Raw genomic sequence first — 21980 nt, forward strand, 5'->3', positions numbered from 1 at the left:
AGTCTAATATCAGACTAAAAGGAAAGCTGGCCAAAAAGCAAACTGTATAAGTTACCGGACTTATTCAGTATTCGGTAATTTATGGGAGAATCAGATAATAATTGGATAATAATTGTTGTGTTAGTCATTCTTAGTAATTGTTTAGATTTGTGTATGGCCCCCTTTCAAAGTGATTCCAGTGAGTGACTGGAAAGCAGAAACTGATGATTAACTAATTCCAGTATACAGTGTATTACAGAAGTCCACTCTAGACATAACAAAAGAATGCATATTCATTTCCATAATCATTGCCAGATGTGCTTCTTCTTCTTCTTCTTTTTTTTTTAAGATTTTAATCTTGAGATTCATCTGAGCTGGGACAAACTACTCTTGACCACAGCACTGATTTGCTTTTCAAATTTTAAATTTGTGTGAAAGATTCCACCAAGATTTTTTAAACTGTGCTTTAATAAAATGAGTTAAAGCGCAGGTAACCTTTTAACTCTCATTTAATAGTGGATCTTCTTGCTATCTTGCAAATGGTATTGTTATTTTCTGGAGAATTAATGGGGCAGAGAAGTTTACAGCATGCTTTGGGTGCTTCTCTGGACTAATGTTAGTTTGGCTGAATTCCCTGTAATTTATTTCTTATTTCATTAAAACATTGTTGATGATGTTGCCACCCTCTTGCCCCTAAACATTCCTTTTAAGGACACCAAAAACATCAGCCTGTTGAATTATCTGATGATATAATCCAAAGGTGTAAACAGCTGAAACAATTACAAAAACCATAATCACTTACAGAGTTATTAACAAAATCATCATCCTTGTAAAACTATACCCAGATAACAGTTTGACATTGCACCTTGCAGATGTTTGTGTTTGTCCCTGCAACAGTCATGGATGTGCTGTAGAACAACGCCCCCCAGTGGGCAGAATTTAAAAGACATGTCTTCATATCAATGAAGACATGTCTTTCTGATTCTGACAGTGTAATAAATCAATTTATCATTAGTCTTTTATTTTTTTTAACTACTTTCTCTAGCAGAAAACAACATTCATGGACAGGGACTTATAAAATATTTTCCAAACTATATCTTTAAGATAACTAACAGAAAATCTAATAAAGGTCATCAATATTAGTTAAGGGGATCAAAAGTATTTTTGCCTTCTCTCAGTCAAACAGCTCTGAGGTAGTTTAATGACAAAATTACAATGATTTGACCACATCTTTTATATTTATCTTATTTCATTGTCTCACATACACCAAGTATGTCGATGACCCTTGACCTTGTATTTGATAAGAGGTTAAGTGAACAGATTCACAGAGACTGATATTGTTGTTATTGTTATTAGATTATTGTTATAGACATCAAAAACAGAACATATAAATTAATAAATAAAACAAACAATTTGGAGCACATACTGAATATTTATAAATTATTCAGTACAGCTTTTAAAATCTTTAATAATGTAATATACTGCTGACAGAAAACATGATAATCTGCTGTAATATCTTACAGTGTATAACCTCTTAGCATATCAAAGAAATAAGTAATCATAGGATCCTAATTGTATGTTACCCTAGAAATGGTTACAGTACTTAAACGAGTCAGTATATGACATTAACAGATCTTCTTAAGATGGTATTTTATGCAACATGTCAAAATCCAAGTCAAGCCTCTGTCATTGTTATCAGTGTGGTGTTACTAACTATGGGAATTAGTGACTGGTATTGTCTCTTAATAGCTTCACTGTTATTTCTCAAATTACTTTGAAACCCTAAGTATCAAAGGAGGTGCAAGATGAGATACTGGCGCTGGGTTTCTCATTCAATCACACTGATTGTGGACGCAGCTTGGACATGAGGGTGGAGATGGTGGTTGGGTTGCGGTGGATGTAGTAGATAGCAGCTCCTCCAGCCATGAATGTCAAGCTAAGCTTGATCAGGAAACCTGTCGTTGAACCCTGTTGTGCATTCAGCTGGAGGAGACATATGAAAAGATTATAAGAATGCATCTTTGATTGGCTGACCTGTGCATACAGCAAAACTCAGAGTATGCAAAATAAACGCTTTTTTCAGACCTGTCTAGCTTTTAGAGGTTGGTACATGCGGTCATACTGAGTGAAGATTGCCTTGCGGGCCCCCTCCCATTTCCCTGGTCCCATCAACCGGTACTGGTAGGCTGTAACAGGCCCCCACAGAACTTTCTTAAATAGAGGGAAGTCTGTGAGGAAGAGCCAGAGGAGATTTGGTTGCACTCCAATGTCCTTTGCTAAGTCGTCCATGTGCTCAACAAAGTCCACCTGCAGAGGTGTTAACTTCGAAACAACGTAGCTGTAAAGAGGATAAGTCAAAAAACAAATAAGTTAACCAATAGAATATTAGACCCACACACTTAGGTTTAAACAAGGAAGGGTTGAAAGGTTTAAATGATTTCTTCACTTTTTTGGTAAATGATTTGCAAAAAATATTCTTATTATTACAAAATTAAAGAGGGGAAATGAGTTTTCAAATACTTTTTTGCAATCTTCTTGGTGTCATTCTCAACAGCTTTGATCATGGCCTGGTTTGAGGGCAGTTTCTTATGTCCTGAAGAGCAAAAGAGAGAAAGCAAGAGTAAAGATAGTGACAAGCGACAATCTGGGTATGTTCTGCAAATCATTAGTAAAATGCAATGCATTTGATATTTTACTGTAAAAGATTTTATTTCACCTCAGTTTTTAAATTTTTTTTATTGGAAATTCCTCACCTTTGAAGACACGAGTGACAAAACGGGCCTGCATTTCAGCTTGAGGCATGATGGCTCCGTCAGAATGGATAAAACCCACAATAGCTAGGGTAGGCTGCTCTAGGATTGGAGGAAAAACATGTTTGTACAGTCCAATACGGTGCCCAGACTTGTATATGGCATTTTTTGGCAAGTAGGGGAAATCGTAGTTATATCCTGTGGCAAACACAATCAAGTCCACCTGTAACAAAGAGGACAAGAAAGAAGAGCTGAAATTGTTTTTAATGACATTAAGAACTGGAATATTTAAAGCACATCAGATAATTTGGTTCTCTGACATTTTCTGCAGTACTGCCATCATCAAACACCACAGTAGAACCACTGATCTCTTTTATGTTTGGTTTGACGATGACCGACCCAGACAAAATCCGGAAAGGCAGATCGTCATTGATCACTGGGATCTGGCTGAAGAGCCTGATGAGGTGAGGGCAGCAGAGGAAAGACAGACATGTACAATTGATATATAATAATATATTCTGATAACTACTAACAGACAAAAGATGATTTAAGTACTGTTCACTTTATAGCAGATACACAGTTTATGGACAATTTTTGTATGGTGAACAGTTTAGCAAACAAGATGAGACAATCAGCTTATATGTGATAGATTGCATTCAGCGAAACCGTGGTGTTAGGGAAGAATTTACATATCCCACCTGTGTTTGGGTTTGAGGCCATACATGGCGTGATCATACATGGAGTTGAGCTTTTTCTCACCAAGCCAGTTGAGAAATCTCATTGGCAACAGCCTGAACATGATATGGACAAAGCGTGTGTTGAACCTGTCCACTGGAAGACCATTGTCAGAAACCTGACGAATGACCCAAGCACCACTACGAGTGCTCAGATACACCTGTAATTCAAGAGACAGAAAGAAGTAACACTAACGTGAAGTGGTCTTATCTCATGGGATGAAGGGCATCCTTGTGCTCTTTATTTAAGGAGGTAAAGCTTGAGGAATGAGGATGCAAAAGAAGCATCAAACCCACGGGCACACTATCAGACAAAAAAGGGACACTAAAATACACACAATTAACTTAGAGAGCACTACCAACCTGCTCTGCAACTCTGCTGCCCTCCACCGCGATGTCACCCCCTGAGTTGCCGATGCCGATGACCACAACTCTCTTCCCATGCATGTCTTCAGGCCCCTTGTAGTCCCAGCTATGGAAGTATTTTCCTTCAAATGTCTCAATTCCTTTCAGACAACAGAGTGGTATTTTTAAACAGTCATGTTTTAACATTTATCATGTGGTGGTACAGATATTCACTCACCTGGGAAGTCTTTGAGTGGCAGGTTAGGATAGTTGAAGTGGCCAGTGCAGCAGATAATAGCATCAAAAATGTGGTTCTCCTCGTATCCATCTCTAGTCTCAGTCACCACATCCCACTGACCAGTGCGAGAAAAGTCTGGTCTCTGTTTCACACTCTTCACTTTGGTCTAAGATACAATAAATATAATAGCAGGTCAGTTTATACATATAAATATTAATATAGGGTATAATAAAATTGATCGCTCTTCTTTCTATCTTGCTACCTGGAAGCGAATGTATTGCAGTAGTTTAAAGTGGTCTGCATACATCCTGAAGTATTTCAAGATTTTAGAGTGGTGCATGTAGTTGGGGTAGTCTGCAGGGATTGGGTAGTCACTGTAGCACATCATCTCCTTCCACACATTGATAGTAAGGGAACGATAGATACTAGCTCTGTTTGGTTCCGACACTTCCTGCAGAGAAGAAGTTCCAGACAACAGATGTTAAGAAATAATAGTTTAAAATTGCACATTAAATTTTATATGAAAGACATACAAATGTCAAAATAGTCACAGTCAGTAGTGAATCTTTCTCTAGACTAAAGTCTTGCCTTGAATTTCCACAGTCCACCCATGTCATCACTGCTTTCAAAGCAGGTTGGCTCCATGCCCTCATCCAGACAAGCCTTTACGCTGGTCAGACCACAGGGTCCTGCCCCGATCACTGCTACTTTGTGAACCATGATGGAACTGCAACAGGAAAAAATAATTTATCAAAGGAGAAAAAAGGGAAAATTAAAGTTAAACAAGACAAAGTATAGTACGATATTGTACAGGAAGAGACAAAGTTGCAGTGAAATTGCAGTGAAACTCAATACCGAAAGCTTTTGTGAAGAAAAAGTGAAACCTTATTGGTTGTTTCCATTGCAACATGTATTGCATTGCTTATACAGTTGCACACTTACTTGCTGTATTATTCATGTAACTCTACACATTTAAAATTTTACAAAAGACAGATAACTCCTGTTACAGATAGATTACACAGATAATGAAGCCTTACGTCTTAGTGCATATCTTACAGTCTGTAACCAATTGCATTTAAAAGTCATATTACCATAAACACGGACATCTGTGTCAGCCTTACCTCTTCTGTATAGAGAGAGATGAAATGAGTGATCCTGTGCTCGCGTTTAAATACTCAGTCAGATTTTAACAAACACGCAAACATGAAAGGCTGATGATTGATCAGCTCAAAAGTCCCAAAACAAGTCAATAAGTTAAGAAATACTCTTAAGAAGATCTTTTCTGCATTGCTTTTATGATGCTATTTAGAACCATTAGGAATGTAAAGAAGAATGCAAAACTGTGTGCCGTGTAAATGGAATACCTTGATTAAAATATTACTTAAAATATAGGTCCTGAAAATGAGGGGGATAAATGTCAGGAAAGATATTACGAGAGAGTTCTTCTTGATCAATAAGTTCAATAAGTGTCTTTAAAAAATAGTTTGAAAAGCAAAAACAGTAGTTTGACCTGGTACCTTACCTGCTCTTTGTACACTTGAAATATATCTTACATGAAAATAACACTTACTTAAAAGTTCAGGCAAGAATCAGTCTGAATATTGATCTAATTTGCACAGCCAGTCTATAAACCACATAAAATGTCTTTTCATCATGTTTGTTTTCATGTTGAAGATAGGGGAAAATCTAAACATATGAAGAGTGAGACACAGGCACTCCAAACACTCTACTTAACCAGGGGCTTCTGCACATATTCATAAAGTATTTGCTTTGTTTTCTTTTTCAGCTTTGAAACACAAATGTCAGCATTTTCTTATCAGACCAATCGATTTTTGTGTTTGGAGGCATTGATAGGTTTGACACAGTATCTATGCTTTGGCTTCTCTCTTTCTTTTGTAGGTAAACATGCTGCAGATTCGAACCCTTGAGAAGCAGATTACCAACCCTATGTTCTTTTTTATCTTTAGCTCTCTGAAATTTGTCAAACAGACTTTGCAGTATTCAAATGTCCCCAATGTTTCAGTCCTTGGGTTTTTTGGGGTGTCTGAGTTTTTTTCCCCCTAGTATTTGTAGTTTTGATTCTTTTTTACTGGAAATCTGGATTCCTGTTTTGATTCATCTAGTTTTTCCAGTAGTTTTGTGTTATTTCTTTTGATATAATTGCATCTGTTTCTGTTTTCCTTGATGGATATTTAAGTGATGAGTCTGATTTTAAGATTGTGTGTTCTGGTTTATGTCTTGATTTTTATTGTTTGCAGTGATTTCAGCTCCCTCTTGTCTTTCTGTTAATGCCTGATTAGCTGCCTGTAATCATGTCCAGTGAAAGTCTAGTCTCCATGTTTTGGTTAGTTCCTGAGTATTTAAAATTGGTTTTCCTTCCTGTCTTGCATTACTTTTACTTGCTCCTTTGGAATTATTTGGATTATTTTCACTTGTGTCTCATTCATGTATAAATCATCTACCCCTGCAAATGATACAACCATCTCAGCCTCCACCACTGGCCACATGACCAGTCTCCACAAGGAATTTATCTATGTTGCCAAACTCCTGTCTGGCTTGGCACTCTCCACAGGTCCCATTTGTCTTACCCTATCCTAAATCCTTGGGACCTGTCCGCTTGAGATCTCTGTTTTCTGTGTTCCCACGCTTGCACACAGTTTCCAGATATAATTTGTTTTCTTGTTTTGTCAATTAGCTTCCAGTTCAAATCATTTCAATTTTATTTCATTTATATAGAACCAGTTAACAACAGTCGCCTCACTTCTGGCGAGAACTCACTTCTTTCTGTATTCTTTGCCAAGAAGGCTTCTTCCAGATTCCAACCCCCATGACACTCTTGACCCACCCTGTGTGGAATCTGAGAGTAAAAAGCTTGGCTCTCATGTTACACCCCTGAAGGGGCGAAATGATCCCAAACGTGACAAGCGGGTGTTTCCTCACTGAAAACTTTTACTCAAATGATATATCTCAAATATATAAACAATTTAGAATTAACTAGATTAATGGGTTTACATTCTTACATTACAGCTCTGGCTGTATTTAACCCATTGCTGGGAGTTTGCTCACACATTGCAAAACTTTCTAACTAATATACGTATTCTTTTCATACTTGGAATAGTATTAACATGCACCTTTTTTTCCCTCCATAACTCATTTTAGTAACACTCAACACTGTAAGCATACCTGCAGGGGAGAAATAACCACAAAAGTGACAAGCTGGTGCTTCCTCACTGAGAACTTTTACTCGAATGAGGATAATACCTCGATTTCCCCCAGCTAAATGGGTGGAGACAAAAGCAATCAATCTCAAGTGACCCGATTCAGACCACTTCGTAGATCACAGATAACACTTATTAACTTAATACTTAACAGGAAGGGATGAAATAAACAAAGTTTACTTTAAAAAAATTGTCAAACATAATATTGTCAGCATTTATACACAGAATATTAATACCGTTTTTATTAAAAAATGTGTTAACATTTGTTGTTATTTCAACTTCTTACCCACTCCCCAACAAAATAGGTGTTGTCTCGACATTAATTGCAAAATCTTCTCACAAATGTTTCTACTTTCTCTCGCTCTCTTTTTTTTTTACTAGTCTCTCATGAACTTGACACTGAAGCTCTTGTTCTGCCAGCTTGCACACGAACAAAGGTCAGGGGTCACAGTTTAAAGACACAGACCACAATCCATAATTGGTAACAGAGTACCACATAAACAATCTATGGGTATTCTTTGGAAAGTCCACGAGTTATTAAGAGCAATTAACTATGCAGACAGCATTTTCAGTGCCCATGGCAATGGTCTTTGTGAACAGTCTATGAATTATCCATGGCAACAGTCTGCACGCAGACTTGCATGAGTCCATACATGAAGGAGGGCAGAAAGTATGGCTGCAGGGGTGGCAGCCATGGGACGAGAAATGGAGCGTGACACACAGGTAACAACACGGATACTGGCTGGACACTGTAAAAGGAAGGAATGCTGCCCTTATTATAGGTCATGCATCTTGCTGGGTGCCTCTCTCGCTCTCTGTGGCAGCTGGTAAGGTGCCTTTTCAGGTTCAGCCACTGCATTTGAGGATAGGGATGCATGCGGTAGGTTCCCATCAGGGAAGTTTTAAGCATGTAAGTTTATGTCCTGATTTTCACTAGGCTCACTGAACTCGAAAACTACGAAAACTGGCTTTTCAAATTTTCCTCCTGCTGGTGTGCAGTTATGTACAATATCCATCTCTGATCCACCAAGAAGGCCGTTTCTTTCCATTGACACGGTGGAAGCTTGGAGTGGTTATTAATGTAGCTCATACTCATCTCCACTGTCTTCCTCAGATTCCTGAATTTGCATTTCAGGCCGGTGCCTCCTTTCCTGTTTTCTTTGGTCCCTTCTGGGGGGCTCCAGTTGTGTCTCAACAGGCAATTGATCACAGGGCATTAAGAAGTTTCTGTGCAGGCCTCTGGAGCGTCCTTTTCCCCTTTCTGGTTTCACTTCATAGATGTGAACTATGTCCTCCCAGGAACAGATTGCCTGGTCTTCCCCTGGGTGTCAGATTCTTAATCAAGACATGTTCACCGGGTTGCAGCACTGAACTTCTTTTGTGTTATAGTACTTCTTACTCCTTTCAGCAGCCTTTTGAGCATTTTGTTTGGCAATGCCATAGGCTTCCTCTATACCTTCCTTCCATTTCTCTACATACTCATGTTGATCATTGAACGCTGACTTAGAGTGCAGCCCAAAAACATATCAACTGGAAGTCTGGGTGAGCTCCCATGGAGAATATAGAATGGTGAATAACAGGTCACATCACAATTGTTTACAGTTGTAGTCATACACCAGGTTGTTTAGGGGCTCCTTCCAGTTTGATTGTGAGTCAGTGTCTTAAGCATTTGCACCAGTGTTCCGTTCATCCTTTCCACCTGACCATTCCCCATTGGGTGATAGAATGTTGTCTGAGACCCAGCCACTCCACTTAATTTCTTTAACTGGCCAAACAGCTGATTTCATTATAACCCCTTTTCAGTCCATTTTAAATCTGATAAGCAAAGTGGGAAAAGAGATTTTCAAATCTTTGTGCCAGGATTGGCTAAGCTGCTGTGGCTGGGCAGTCACGGAAGGCTGTGTGTTAACTTGTAGACAAGCAAAGACTGTGAGTGGTTCTGAGGCTTATAAGCACCATTGGCAGGGATAAATTGTTCCACTTCAGTTTCTTTAGATTCCATTATAGTTCTCTGCTTCTCTACTTCCCTATGAGTCCCTACTCTTTCCACATTTTCCCCATTTGGAATTCCACCGCCAGACTGCGGGTGCTGGACATCTGAGGAATAATCCAAGAGGTGCTTCCAAAATACAGTCTCGATCAAAAGTTTAAGACAACTTGTAAAATGGCAAAAAAAATCATATTTTGCATGGTTGGATCTTAACAAGGTTTCAAGTAGAGCTTCAACATGCAACAAGAAGAAATGGAAGAAATGGAAGTGAGACAAAACATGCCATTTATTGAAAACAACGCTTAAACTGAAACCATAATAAAACAGAGCTCTTAGTTGTGGCCCCCAAAGCCCTACTGCAGAGTGACATAGACGGCTGCCTACTGCAATCTGGGTATCATTTTGGACTCAACGCTTTCATTCCCTGCTCATGTCAAATCTGTCACCAAAACAGCATTTTTCCACCTAAAGAACATCTCTCGACGTTGGCCATCACTCACTGACTCTGTAACAGACCCTCATCCATGCCTTTGACACCTGCAACGGGGTCCTGTTTGGGATTTCCAATAAAGCCTTGAGTAGACTCCAGTATGTCCAAAACTCAGACGTATCACCCCCACCCTCACAAATCTCCACTGGCTCCTAGTTAACACACAAATTACTTACAAGATCCTTCTTCTTACTTACAAATCCCTCAATGCCCTGGCACCTCAGTATCTCTCTGAGCTGCTGCAACCATACACACAGTCTTGGATGCTACAGTCCTCATCCATGGGCCTCAATATCTTTCAGTGTGGCAGCCCCCACACTCTGAAACTCTCTACCATATGAGATTTGCAATGTCCCATCACTGGAGTCCTTCAAGAAACTTCTCAAGACAAGCCTCTAGCCTTTTTAACCTCTCGCTACTCTTGTGTAAAGCGTCCTTGGGTTTCTTGAAAGGCGCAACACAAATCTAAGTTGTTATCATTATTATTATTATTATTATTATTATTATTATTATTATTAATAATAATTTTATTATTATGGGATTCTGGCAAACTGTCAGGTGGCTCAGGAAGGGGATTACATGTAGCCTAGAATGCTGCTGACTTCAATAGAGAATAAAATTGCACAATGTAAGGAATACTTATTCTGGTTTAGTTGACATGCATGTTCAACATTGTGCAGACATCCGGAACACAGACTGGGGTCATGGTTGCCATTTTTAAGAAGACACCCAAGGGTATACTTCAATTATAGGGGGATCACATCACCCTGGGAAGGTCTATGACAGGTTAATAGAGAAGAGCCATTAATGCAACCTCAAATTTGGAAAGGAACTGCAGTTTTTATGTTGGTGATGGAATGCTTGGGCAGCTCTTCATCCTCTCAAGGATATTGTAGGGTTTGGTGAGAGTTTGTCCACAAAGTCTAAATGTGTTTTTGTGTTGATTTACTGGTCGATCCAGAATCTTCATTACTTCCTACCCTTAGAGGTGGGAAGTAATGAAGTACAAATACTTTGTTACTGTGCTTAAGTAAAAATAGGCTTGTTACTTTAGCTTTAACACATCACAGGTTAATGTGAGATAAACAGGTTACTTTCATGTACTGTGATAGATTCAAAGTAATGAACAGTGTGTTGGACTGGTGCAATATGCTAAGCTATCAAAACTGATTTTAGGTTTCCGCACAGGCTGAATCTCCCTTCCTTTTTTTCTCTGCTCATGCTCTACTTACCAGATTCAAGTTGAATACATTTATTAGAATTAATATTTAGACTGAAATAAAAAATTGTATTCCCCTACTGATAATATTTTATTATTACATGAATATAGCACAAGGTTCAATTAGCTTTGAACAAAAATATCTGGTGGAACTTCCTCCAAAGAGCTACTTTTTACTTTCTTACTCTGAGTACATTTCATAACCTGTCACTTTTACTTGAGTAAAGAATTTGAATTAGTTTTTCAACTTTTACTAGAGTACTTTACAACACTAGTATCTGTGCTTCTGCTTAAGCACAGAATGTCTGTACTTTTGACACCTCTGCTCACCCTCACTTAGAGCTATGAGCTCTGGGTAATGACCAAAAGAGGAGACCAGGAAATGTTGGAGAAATTTTATATCCCAGCTGGCCGGGGAATATCTCGGTATCCCCGTGGGGAAACTGGAGGAAGTGGCTCCTCTACTTAGACTCCTGCCCCCGCAACCCTAATCTCTATAAGCAGCAGAAAATGAATGGGTAGATGGCCTGGCCAAAAAAAAAAGCCTCCTGTGAAAGTTAGGGTAGCTAAAAAGCAATATCAAAATGTAAATAGCCTAACACATCTAAAAATATCTCATTCCACCTCAGACACCATCGACTTAAATAATAGCTTACCTGCAAAACCTACAAGCCAGTTGAGCCACAGAAACATTTAACTAGATAGTCTTTGATCTAAATTCCCTCAGCTTATATAGCTTATATATATATATATATATATATATATATATATACATATATACATATATAAATCTAAAAAAAAAATCTAAATAACAAGAGGCATTTCTCCATCAGCTAAAATTAGTTCATTCTACTTATACAGTAAAATTATCTGTTGAAAGAATCACACTTTTTCAGACTGATATATCTAACATGCAGCAACTCACTACTGCAATGTTTTGCCAAAAAGACAAGAAGAAGTGAATCCCCCTTGATTGTTTCCATGCTTTAAGAAGTGCACAGTGTTAGCTATTTACATTTGTCACATGCTACACTATGGCATGCAAATATGGTGGTCATGAGACACTGCTATATAATGTTTTATTTAGAAATACAATAGTTTTGCCACTAGTTAAGTGTGAGCATACTGCTATTGAGTGGAAAATGGGGGTTAGCTCCAAGTGGAATACAAATAAATCATTATTTAGTTAAAAAAAACAAACTTCATGTATCATTTAGGTGCTTTACAGTACAAATAGCAGAACAAACTGTTCCCAGCATTTTGCTGATTACACAGTAAGCACTAATGGGTTTAGCTTCATTTATATTTCTGGATTCCTAGGATACTGCACAGCACAGCAACCCTTAGTCTCCACTTCTGTCATAAAACTTTGTCAGTTCCTAGAACTTGAATGAAGGCCAAAGGTGATTTTGCTGTAATAGCACTGAAACTTTGGAATGACCCTTTGGATGTAGTTTGCTCAGCTAATTTGCTCTGCAGTCATATTTTTGCAGCCTGTTGATACTTTGCTTTTACAAGCCTGCTTTGGATGTCTACGCTATTCTGTACTTTTCACTTTCATCTCTGCAGTTATGCATTTTAGAGATTATTTCTTTATCGCAACCGTGCACAGCACAGCAATGCAAGAATAAAAATGCAAATATTCTTTTTTGGGTAGTCATTTTGTATCATTTTTCAGCCTCGACTGTCATGCAATTATTTTTTATGTGCACATGTGGGAATCAGCCCCTGAAAATGCAGAAAATTCAGGGATTAGAAATGATAAATATACTTGTGCTATCCCCAAAAATGTGTGTGCATGTGTGTCAGAGTGTGTAGGGAAACAAAACTGAAGGACGCCAGGTTTCTTTCTTACCTTGATCCTTGTATGTTTGTTGGCTCTGTGTCTGGAAAGAGGAAAGAGAATCATCAGAGCACCGACTTTTATAGCCCTACTGAGACAGCGACCAATGACACGCTTCCCCCTCCCCAACATAGGGATGAAAAGACCAAATAAATGTCAAAAGACCAAGATCGATTAGAAAGGACGTGGTACGCGTCATGTATATAGATGCATTTTATTTGAATATTGAAGAAAAAAAAGAATTTAAGTTGTTTTTTCTTTCAAAGAAACATATAGAAAAAATAGTAATAATATATTCCTGTAGCATATACTGTAAATGGGGGCGGTCTTAGCTCGGATGATTTAATAAAGCAGTTCTCACCTCATGGGTGTAATTGGCAGCCAACCCAGAGTTCTTTGTAGCTGTGGACAGGCATAAGCTCATTAGGGAAGTAAAGCTAATCGGACTGTTAATTTAGCATGTTGTTAGATGACTTTTATAAAAACGCAACATAAATTGGATCTAGTTGTAAAACAAATATTCTTTGCTTTACAGTAGGTGGTGTGTTTGAGCAGAGGCTAATAAACAACTGTAAGGGATGCTCTTTGTAGTGCGTGAACGTGTGCGCATGCCGCAAAATAGGTAAATGATTGATAGCCAGCTGCCTCCCCGACTGTGTGCCCAGCCTGGACATAGATCACAGATGGCTTGCAGACTCATTGTGTAATTATGAATGGCTACCAGAAGCCATAAATCAGAGTTAAAATTGGGGTCAAGAGGTTCATGGGTTCAAAAAAATGCCCCCAGTGCCCACTTTGTTGCTTCTCTGTAAAAAAAACAAAAAACAACAACAACCAAAAAAATGTACATTTGAGTTGCAGAATAGTGACGAAAAAAAAAGAATAAGCCGCATATCAGAAAATCAAAGAGAGCATATAAGGTAGTGGAGAGATAATACAGAGGGAAAAAGTACAGAAAAGTAACACTGACAGAGAGAGACAGACTTTGCCCAGCCTGATGGAAATTTCCACTCTGGCAGTGAAACGAAATCTAATGTTCAGATTAAGTTAAGTATAATGCAAAACAACAAAACAAGGTTCACTTGTTAGATTGTAGTTGTTAACGGAGACATTCCACCAATATTATACGTATAAATAAATGAAACAATAATTACTCTTAAGCAATAAAAGCTTTGAATTCTACGAAAGTCTGGAACACACTTCTGTGTTCTTCATGTTAAAATCTTTTCTTTATGGTTTTCAGGTTTAGTCAGGAGTGTAATAACAAACTGAAATGCAATTCAAACCTGCTTTTATTGTTGTTTTTTGGCTAAAAATTATTTCAATAGATACAGTGTGCTTTTTTCTGTATGTACTAACATGCTGGCGAGTGTGTGAATAATTGGCTTGATTTTCATCGTTACAGTTTTGTTTGGCTAAAAAGGTTCAGTGTGTTCAGTGTGTTGAAATGCATGGAAAGGTTTCAAATGACGCCAAAAGGGGTTGAATGGGTTTACCCCCCCCCCCCCCCCCCCCTTTTTTTTTTTAAAGAAACATTTTCCTTTACAGGATCAGTCACTGTCTGGTCTAACTGGTATTTTGGCCTGCAGTAGTTCCCAAGTTAAAAACCAGAGGTGTTTTTTTTCTTTGACACCATGTTTTTACTCTAGGGCAGGGGTGTCAAACTCCAGGACTCGAGGGCCAGTGTCCTGCAGGTTTTAGATATCACTCTGGGTCAGCACACCTGAATCAAGTGATTAGTTCATTACCAGGCCTCTGGAGAACTTCAAGATATGTTGAGGAGGTGATTTAGCCATTTGAATCAGCTGTGTTGGATCAAGGACACATCTAAAACCTGCAGGACACCGGCCCTCAAGGCCTGGAGTTTGACACCTGTGCTATAGGGAGCTCACTCAGAGGTGGAAATATATACATTAATAAATGACTTAGTCATACTAGCTGTACTGTATACAGCTGTAATTTCCAGAAGTTCTTAAATCAGCAGACATGTCTTTTCATATTTTGAATGGTTATTTTCATTATTTCATTATTATCACAATAAAAGTGTTTGGCTGACACCAGCCACCAGTCATTTTGCAACATTAGGAACTTGGGAATCAGGAAATGATTTTGCATTTTCTTCTCAGAAGATACCCTTTTTTGTTCGAGTAGAGCTGCACACAAGATACCATTCAGATCACACACTACTTTATCCACACAGGACTCACACTCTACAGTTATAGCTTAAAATGTGATGTGAATAAGACCTTTTTCTAACTGTTTTCCTGGTTGAGATTCAACAATCCAGAAAATCTGTCAATAAAAGAAAGAACAAAGAAGAATAATATAATTTTAAAAAATCTGTCATCTGCATTTGTATGAACTTATTAATTTCTATCCACTGTCAGCCTAAGTTCCTGTACTGCAAGGAATGCACTTTAAATGTGTTGCAACTAAATGTTTCTGTTTTTTTTAAGAAAAAAATGTTGCTTTAAATCTATGCATTAAAATAACCACACATATGAAAAATAGAATAATACACAAATCAGCAGACACCTTTTTAATCACTCAATAATTCCAAACAGGAGTATAGTGAACTAAATATTGTAAAGAGCTACAGAAATAGTAGAATTTGTGTTTTTCTTTATTTCACTTGGTGTGTTTCAGAGTTCTCTGCTCATTGTTGGACCCTGAAGCTTGTTCAGACTCTTTGTGGACGCATGTTGGACAGCAGTGTGGGGATGACATCTGGGTTGCGAGTATGAAAGTAGTAGATGGCAGCTCCTCCAACCATGACAGTCAAGCTCATTTTAACCAGTCGGTGAGCAGTGGAGGGCTGTTCTGGTTCCAGCTACGGGGGGCGGGGGGGGTGAATGTGTTTAATTTGCATCACTTACTTCATGTTAAAATCATGCACAACAGTAACAAAGAAGACTGCAGAAGAAAAAGTGTAACATCAAACCTTTCTGGTTTTTAGAGGCTGGAACATGCGATCAAACTGGGTAAAGATTGCCCTGCGGGCTCCCTCCCATTTCCCTGGTCCCATCAGCCGGTACTGGTAGGCGGTAACGGGCCCCCAGAAAACCCTCTTGAACAAGGGGTAGTCTGTGAAGAAGAGCCAGAGGAGGTTTGGCCTTACACCAATATCTCCAGCTATTTCATCCATGTAGGAAACAAAGTCCACCTGCAGTGGGGTCAGCTTTGAAACAATGTAACTGTGGAGAGAATAATATAAAGAATAGTATTATTCTAAAGTGGCACTAACATGGTATAGAAGTATAAGATATAAGAGTATAGCGCAGAATAGATATGCTAGAATAAAGCATTCCTTAATTATACTTAGGTTTGATATTATGATTGCTTCCAGAGTCTAAAAATTCCAATGCTAAGTGTTCTTGATCATTGCAATACTTAAAGTCTAAAATTAAACACCTTTTAATGGCTATAAAATGTGTAAGATTAAAATGTGGTATGACGCAGCTGCAAACTTTACAGTCTGAACTTTAAAAGGAAAAAAGGAAAACAAATCACATGCTAGAATTGTCCGGGTATGCAAGCAGCTGGCTTCAAATTCAAATTTCTAACTGGATTTTTTAAAAACGGTGCCGTTTGCTTTTTAAATGCAATTACATGGATAATGAAAATTATGTATGTGTACAGTTTGCTTACAAAGAAAAGGAATGTGAGTATTAATTTATTTACTTGTTCAGACTAATGAGCATTTGTATGTTTAGGTATTATGACAATACACCTGTCTAACCTCTCTATGCACTCTGCTAACCAATCTCACTATAGCTAGAGCATCTTCTGACATATAACAGGAGAAAGGACAATGGTAAAAGACAGGTTGAAGCATTTAATAAGACAAATAGTTACCTTTTTTCAATATTATTTGTATCTTTTTCAACAGCCTTGATCATGGACTGGCTTGATGGCAGTTTTTTATGTCCTAGATGGCAAAAAAGGTCATTTGTAAATATAAATGAACTCATTTGTGCTTAGGCATGCTAACTGTTAGTAATAACAGACTACCTTACCTTTGAAGACACGAGTGACCCAACGGGCCTGCATTTCAGCCTGAGGCATGATGGCTCCAAGGGCATGAATGAAACCCACGACAGCCAGAGTAGGATGCTCTAGGGTTGGGGGAAAAACATGCTTGTACAGACCCGCACGGTGCCCAGACTTGTACATGGCATTTTTTGGCAAGTAGGGGAAATCATAGTTGTACCCTGTGGCAAATACAATAGTGTCCACCTGTGACAACAAAGAAATATGGTATTAAACTAAGTCTTCACTGAACAAAGATCTTGGAGAAAGTTGAAGAAAACTCTTCTCTGACCTTTTCCACAGTACTGCCATCATCAAACACCACAGTGCACCCACAGATTTCCTTCACATTTGGTTTGATGATGACTGCGCCGGACAGAATCTTCATTGGTAAGTCATCATTGATTACTGGGATCTGACTGAAGAGCCTAGAGTAGAGTATTTTAATGAGAAGCAGAATCCCTCATCTGACAGCACAGCGTTATACACCAATCTGGCATAACATTACGACAACTGACAGGTGAAGTCAGTAACACCAGTTATCTCTGTTAGTGGATGGGGAGCATATGAACATTTTGTCCTCAGATTCGATGTGTTAAAAACAGAGAATTGGGCAAGCATAGGGAATTGAGAGAGTTTGTGATGACAGTCATCTGGATCAGAGCAAATTGCTCTGGATCAGAGCAAATTTGCAAATTGCTCTGATCCAGATGACTGGATCAGAGCAATTTGCAGCTCATGTGGGGTGTTCTCAGTCTGCAGGGATTAGTATTGTTAATGTTTTCTTTTATATCATGTTGCAGGCTGGCTAAGTGTGCATCGCTTATCTGGGGAACACCTGTAAACAGGATGGCGCTATAGGAACAAGGAAAGCTGCTGGAGGCAGCGTGAAGCTGTAGGTACTGTTCTGAAGGGAAACCTTGGGTCCTGCCATCCATGGGGAAGTTACTTTGACATGTACCACCAACCTAAGCATTGTTGCAGTTTCCATTGTTTTCATGGAAACTGTGTTCCCTGATGCCTATTTCAGCAGGATAATGTGCCTTGCCAAAAAGCAAAAATGGTCCAGGAATAATTTGAGAAGCACAATGAGTTTGAGGTGTTGACTTGGCCTCCAAGTTCCCCAGATCTCAATCCTGTGGGATGTGTGGGACAAACAAATCTGATCTATAGAGATCCCACCTTGTAGTTTACAGGACTCAAATGATTTATTGCTAACATCTTCGTGCTAGATAGCACTGCACACCTTCAGGGGTCTAGTGGAGTCAGCGCCTCAACAGGTAAGGGCTGTTTTGGCAACAAAAGGGGGACCAACACAGTATTGGGCAGGTGGTCACAATGTCATGCCTGATTGGTGTATAATATAGGGAACTAACTCACTGTGATTGATCTCATTGCCTTGGCCTGAGTCAAAATCTATGGGGGTGTGACACCACCTACCTGTGTTTGGGTTTTAGGGCGTACATGGTGTGGTCATACATGGCATTGAGTTTCTTCTCACCAAACCAATTGAAGAAGTTGATTGGGAATAGCTGAAACAGGATATGAACAAAGCGTGTGTTGTACTTCATGTCGACTGGCAGACCATTGTCGGAAACTTGACGGATGACCCAAGCACCACGACGAGTGCTCATGTACACCTGGAGAATGGGAAAGACAGAATTGACCAAAACTCATGAAGGAGTTTTTTTTTCTATCTCTAATCAAAAGAAGATAAGAAGAACGAAAAAGCTTTCTCAACCTGCTCTGCAACTCTGCTGGTCTCCACAGCAATGTCACCTCCAGAGTTTCCAATTCCGATTACCACCACTCTTTTTCCGTACATGTCTTCAGGTCCTTTGTAGTCCCAGCTGTGGAGATATTTTCCTTCAAATGTCTCAATTCCTGCAACATAACAGAGGTGTCATATGAAAAGACTCTAACACACAAAGAGGTATAAAAACAAGACAGTTATTTTTTTTAAGGGTTGATTTTTAAAAGTCAGCCATATTTTAATCAAAGCCTTTTCAGGATAAATGCAAAACATGTTACCTGGGAAATCTTTGAGTGGGAGGTTAGGGTAGGTGTAGTGACCAGAGCAGCAGATCACTGCATCAAAGACATGCCTCTCCTCATGTCCATCTCTCTTTTCAGTCAACACCTCCCACCTGCCAGTGCGAGAATAGTCCGGTGCTTTTCTCACACTTTTCACTAAGGTCTAAAAAATAACAATGTAGGCCGATTCAGGTTTTCAAATATCTGCCAAATGTCACCAAAACAGTTTTGAACAATGTGCTTTTCTCTCATTCTACTCTTCTTTGTTTTTATTACCTGGAAGCGAATGTATTTTAGGAGTTTAAAGTGGTCTGCATACATTCGGAAGTAGTTCAGGATTTTAGAGTGATGCATGTAGTTGGGATAATCAGAGGGAATGGGGAAGTCACTGTAGCACATCATCTCCTTTGAGATATTGATTGTAAGTGACCGGTAGATACTAGCCCTGTTGGGCTCTGACACTTCCTGCAGAGAAACAGTTTTAAAAGACAACAAACAATTTTACTCCGTTTCACACGAACAGTTTGCTTGTCAACATGTTTGTCTTCTTAAATGGAGACTTGCCTTGAATTTCCACAGTCCGCCCATGTCATCACTGCTTTCAAAGCAGGTTGGCTCCATGCCTTCTTCCAGACAAGCCTTTATGCTGGTCAGACCAGAGGGGCCTGCCCCGATCACTGCTACTCTGTGCACCATGATGGACCTGCAACCAGATGTTGGAAAACGTACCTGTAATTTTGAACTTTTGTGAAATTTAAGTAAGAAAATTTTAATTTGTAACTTTGGAAACTGTCAATTGCACTATATTCAGGTGACAAGAACTTAATGTTAAAAAAGAAATACAAAACAAAACATGCATAGAAAACTGTATTAATACTGAACAGTTTTCCTGTTTAAGAATGAAGCTTAAGTTAGTTTCCAGCTCGTTTAAAATGCTCGAGAGATTTTTACCAGAGCGAGATAAAACGCTCACGTGGTAATCCCTTTCCAATACTCCTCAGTTAGTTTACTTGATTTAAAGTGGTGACTGCACAATTTAGAGCAATTGATGGTTTAACCATGTTTTACATGACTGAACTCTACTAATTCTTAATCCTGGCATCTGTCATAAAACATTCTTCTCAGAAACAGAAGAGCAAAGGTAACATTAAAGTTCTTTGAAAGACCTCAAACTTTGAAGTGACTGTCAATATGTTATTATTTGTCATTATATCATTGGAGGATGGTTATCATAACAATGCAAAATTACGTTAATAAATGAAAATAAATGCGCCATCTTGCATTCAAGTAATCACAAGCTATTTTAAACCCTTTGTACCCCATGACACACTTATAAATATTGCTGATTTTAAAATCCTGACATACATACGGAAGCTTTATATTGCAGAAAGTGTCTATTTTTGCTTACCTTGATCTTCCTGTGGTGATTTGGTGTGCCTCTCAAGTGGGGCAAGCATCACCTGAGCACAGACTTTTATACAGAGAGGGTAACTATACACACTCTTTTTTTCTTTCTCTCAGTCCTGTCCAAAAAAGGAAGCTACCAAGCTGAACAATGTTTACCAAAATCAAAATGGGTTTGACTTTGACTAAAGTTCAATTTGTGTTATTTTAAGTGGGAAGAGGAGTGCAAATGAGTGACAATAGTGAGCAATGGGAAGAAGGAGCAATAATGATACGCACACCACTCTATTAATGTATCCATCTATTACACATGACACAAAATAGTTTTAGATTGGTTCCCCATTTAATTACAAATTCTTACAATCAAATTACGGGATAATTTTCAACAGCAAATTCAAATCCACGGACTATAATACAGCATAACCACACACACAGACGTATACATAAATGTACATTATAAGATCTATACAAGTGATATACAGTGTAGTTCATAGTATTTAGCAGGCATTGAGTGCAGTAAAATGTATAGAAGCTGGCTTCATGTTTGAAGAATGTATAGAATAAGAAATACATTTTGTTCATAAAGTTTCTCAACTGTTACAGTACAGGTTATGAGAAATATGCAAAATCTTTCAGTACACAACATACACAACTAATTTTTAAAACATTTTTAGTCTTAAAAAAAAGAAAAGAATCAATCATAAAAATAATTTGGTCACAAAAATTACCATCCAGCATATTTAGATTTATAACCAAAGTGTAATGAAGTGAAAATCCTCAAGGCTGAAACCTTTCTCACTGGTACTGGGAAGATCATTGGTCAGTTATTGCAGAGACAGCACAGATTGCACAAGGTCAATAAAATATCTGAGTGGGAACAGTCTGCTGAGTTCATACAGGTATCTGGATCTGGCTTAGACCAACTAGCACAAATCAGTGAAAAAAAAAAGACCCCAGAGACGGACACGAAACTTTCTTTTAGTGAAACACACGTAATACAGGACAAAAAAAACTGATGTAACTTCTGGTCTCTGGCAGTACTGAGGTGTGTGTTTGAAGTGAGCAAGCTGTTGTGCAACTGACTCAAGTATTTGCTCCCTCCTGACAGAGTGGTTTAGCCATACACTTCAAACACCGCATTAAAACTCATGCAGAGATGCAAAAACATATTCATAATGTTTCTTTGCTTTTCTTAGTAGAGCTAGCACAACTATTTTTTCCTTTCTTGAATTATAAACCAATCAAAAAAGATTTATTCAAAATTTCCATTCAACTTACTAAGTTTAGTTTTATAATGATGGACTGATGGCGATTAGCTGATACTGCTATTTGAAGTATTGATTTGACTGGCAGCCAATGTTCATATCCCTTCATTTTCTCTTTTGTACTGGGAAAGAAAAAATATTTATCATTAAAAAAAAATATTTAAAAATGTACTTTCACCTTCTAATCACACATCTTTGAACAGTAAGTGAGTGCAAAATGAATGCACCGATTACAGATTAAATATTAGCCACTGCCATCAGCTATGGAGCCAATGTGCATCCCTAGTAGAAGCAAAGATTTCCTAAATAACACTGCAATTTTACCAGGAAGAAGAAGAAATAAACATTCACTCAGATTTGGCACACAAGTGGAGCAGCCAGCAGCTTTAAGGACACAAAACGGTTAACTACGTCTCTTCTCACGCCCTCCAAGTTCTAATGG

At 38.4% G+C, this 21980-nt stretch overlaps 2 protein-coding genes across 2 annotated transcripts; both read right to left on the minus strand.

The window, feature by feature from the left end:
- Positions 1 to 1724: 1724 nt before the first annotated feature.
- LOC134620537 (flavin-containing monooxygenase 5-like) lies at positions 1725 to 7284 on the minus strand. The gene is made up of 11 exons (XM_063466739.1): positions 7230 to 7284; positions 4635 to 4773; positions 4309 to 4497; positions 4047 to 4212; positions 3827 to 3969; positions 3428 to 3624; positions 3050 to 3185; positions 2733 to 2952; positions 2500 to 2572; positions 2065 to 2317; positions 1725 to 1962 (listed from the first exon to the last, which is right to left on the minus strand). Exons 2-11 carry the CDS (start codon positions 4764 to 4766, stop codon positions 1816 to 1818), a joined length of 1656 nt encoding a protein of 551 aa, XP_063322809.1. The 5' UTR covers positions 4767 to 4773; positions 7230 to 7284; the 3' UTR covers positions 1725 to 1815.
- Positions 7285 to 15443: 8159 nt separating this feature from the next.
- On the minus strand, positions 15444 to 19565 carry LOC134620563 (flavin-containing monooxygenase 5-like). Its single transcript, XM_063466769.1, has 10 exons — positions 19434 to 19565; positions 19146 to 19334; positions 18867 to 19032; positions 18577 to 18719; positions 18276 to 18475; positions 17128 to 17263; positions 16823 to 17042; positions 16662 to 16734; positions 15748 to 16000; positions 15444 to 15636 (listed from the first exon to the last, which is right to left on the minus strand). The coding sequence occupies exons 1-10, from the start codon at positions 19563 to 19565 to the stop codon at positions 15487 to 15489; spliced, it is 1662 nt and encodes a 553-aa protein (XP_063322839.1). The 3' UTR covers positions 15444 to 15486.
- Positions 19566 to 21980: the final 2415 nt, after the last annotated feature.

Source organism: Pelmatolapia mariae, linkage group LG23, assembly GCF_036321145.2.
Source record: "Pelmatolapia mariae isolate MD_Pm_ZW linkage group LG23, Pm_UMD_F_2, whole genome shotgun sequence".
NCBI lineage: Eukaryota > Metazoa > Chordata > Actinopteri > Cichliformes > Cichlidae > Pelmatolapia > Pelmatolapia mariae.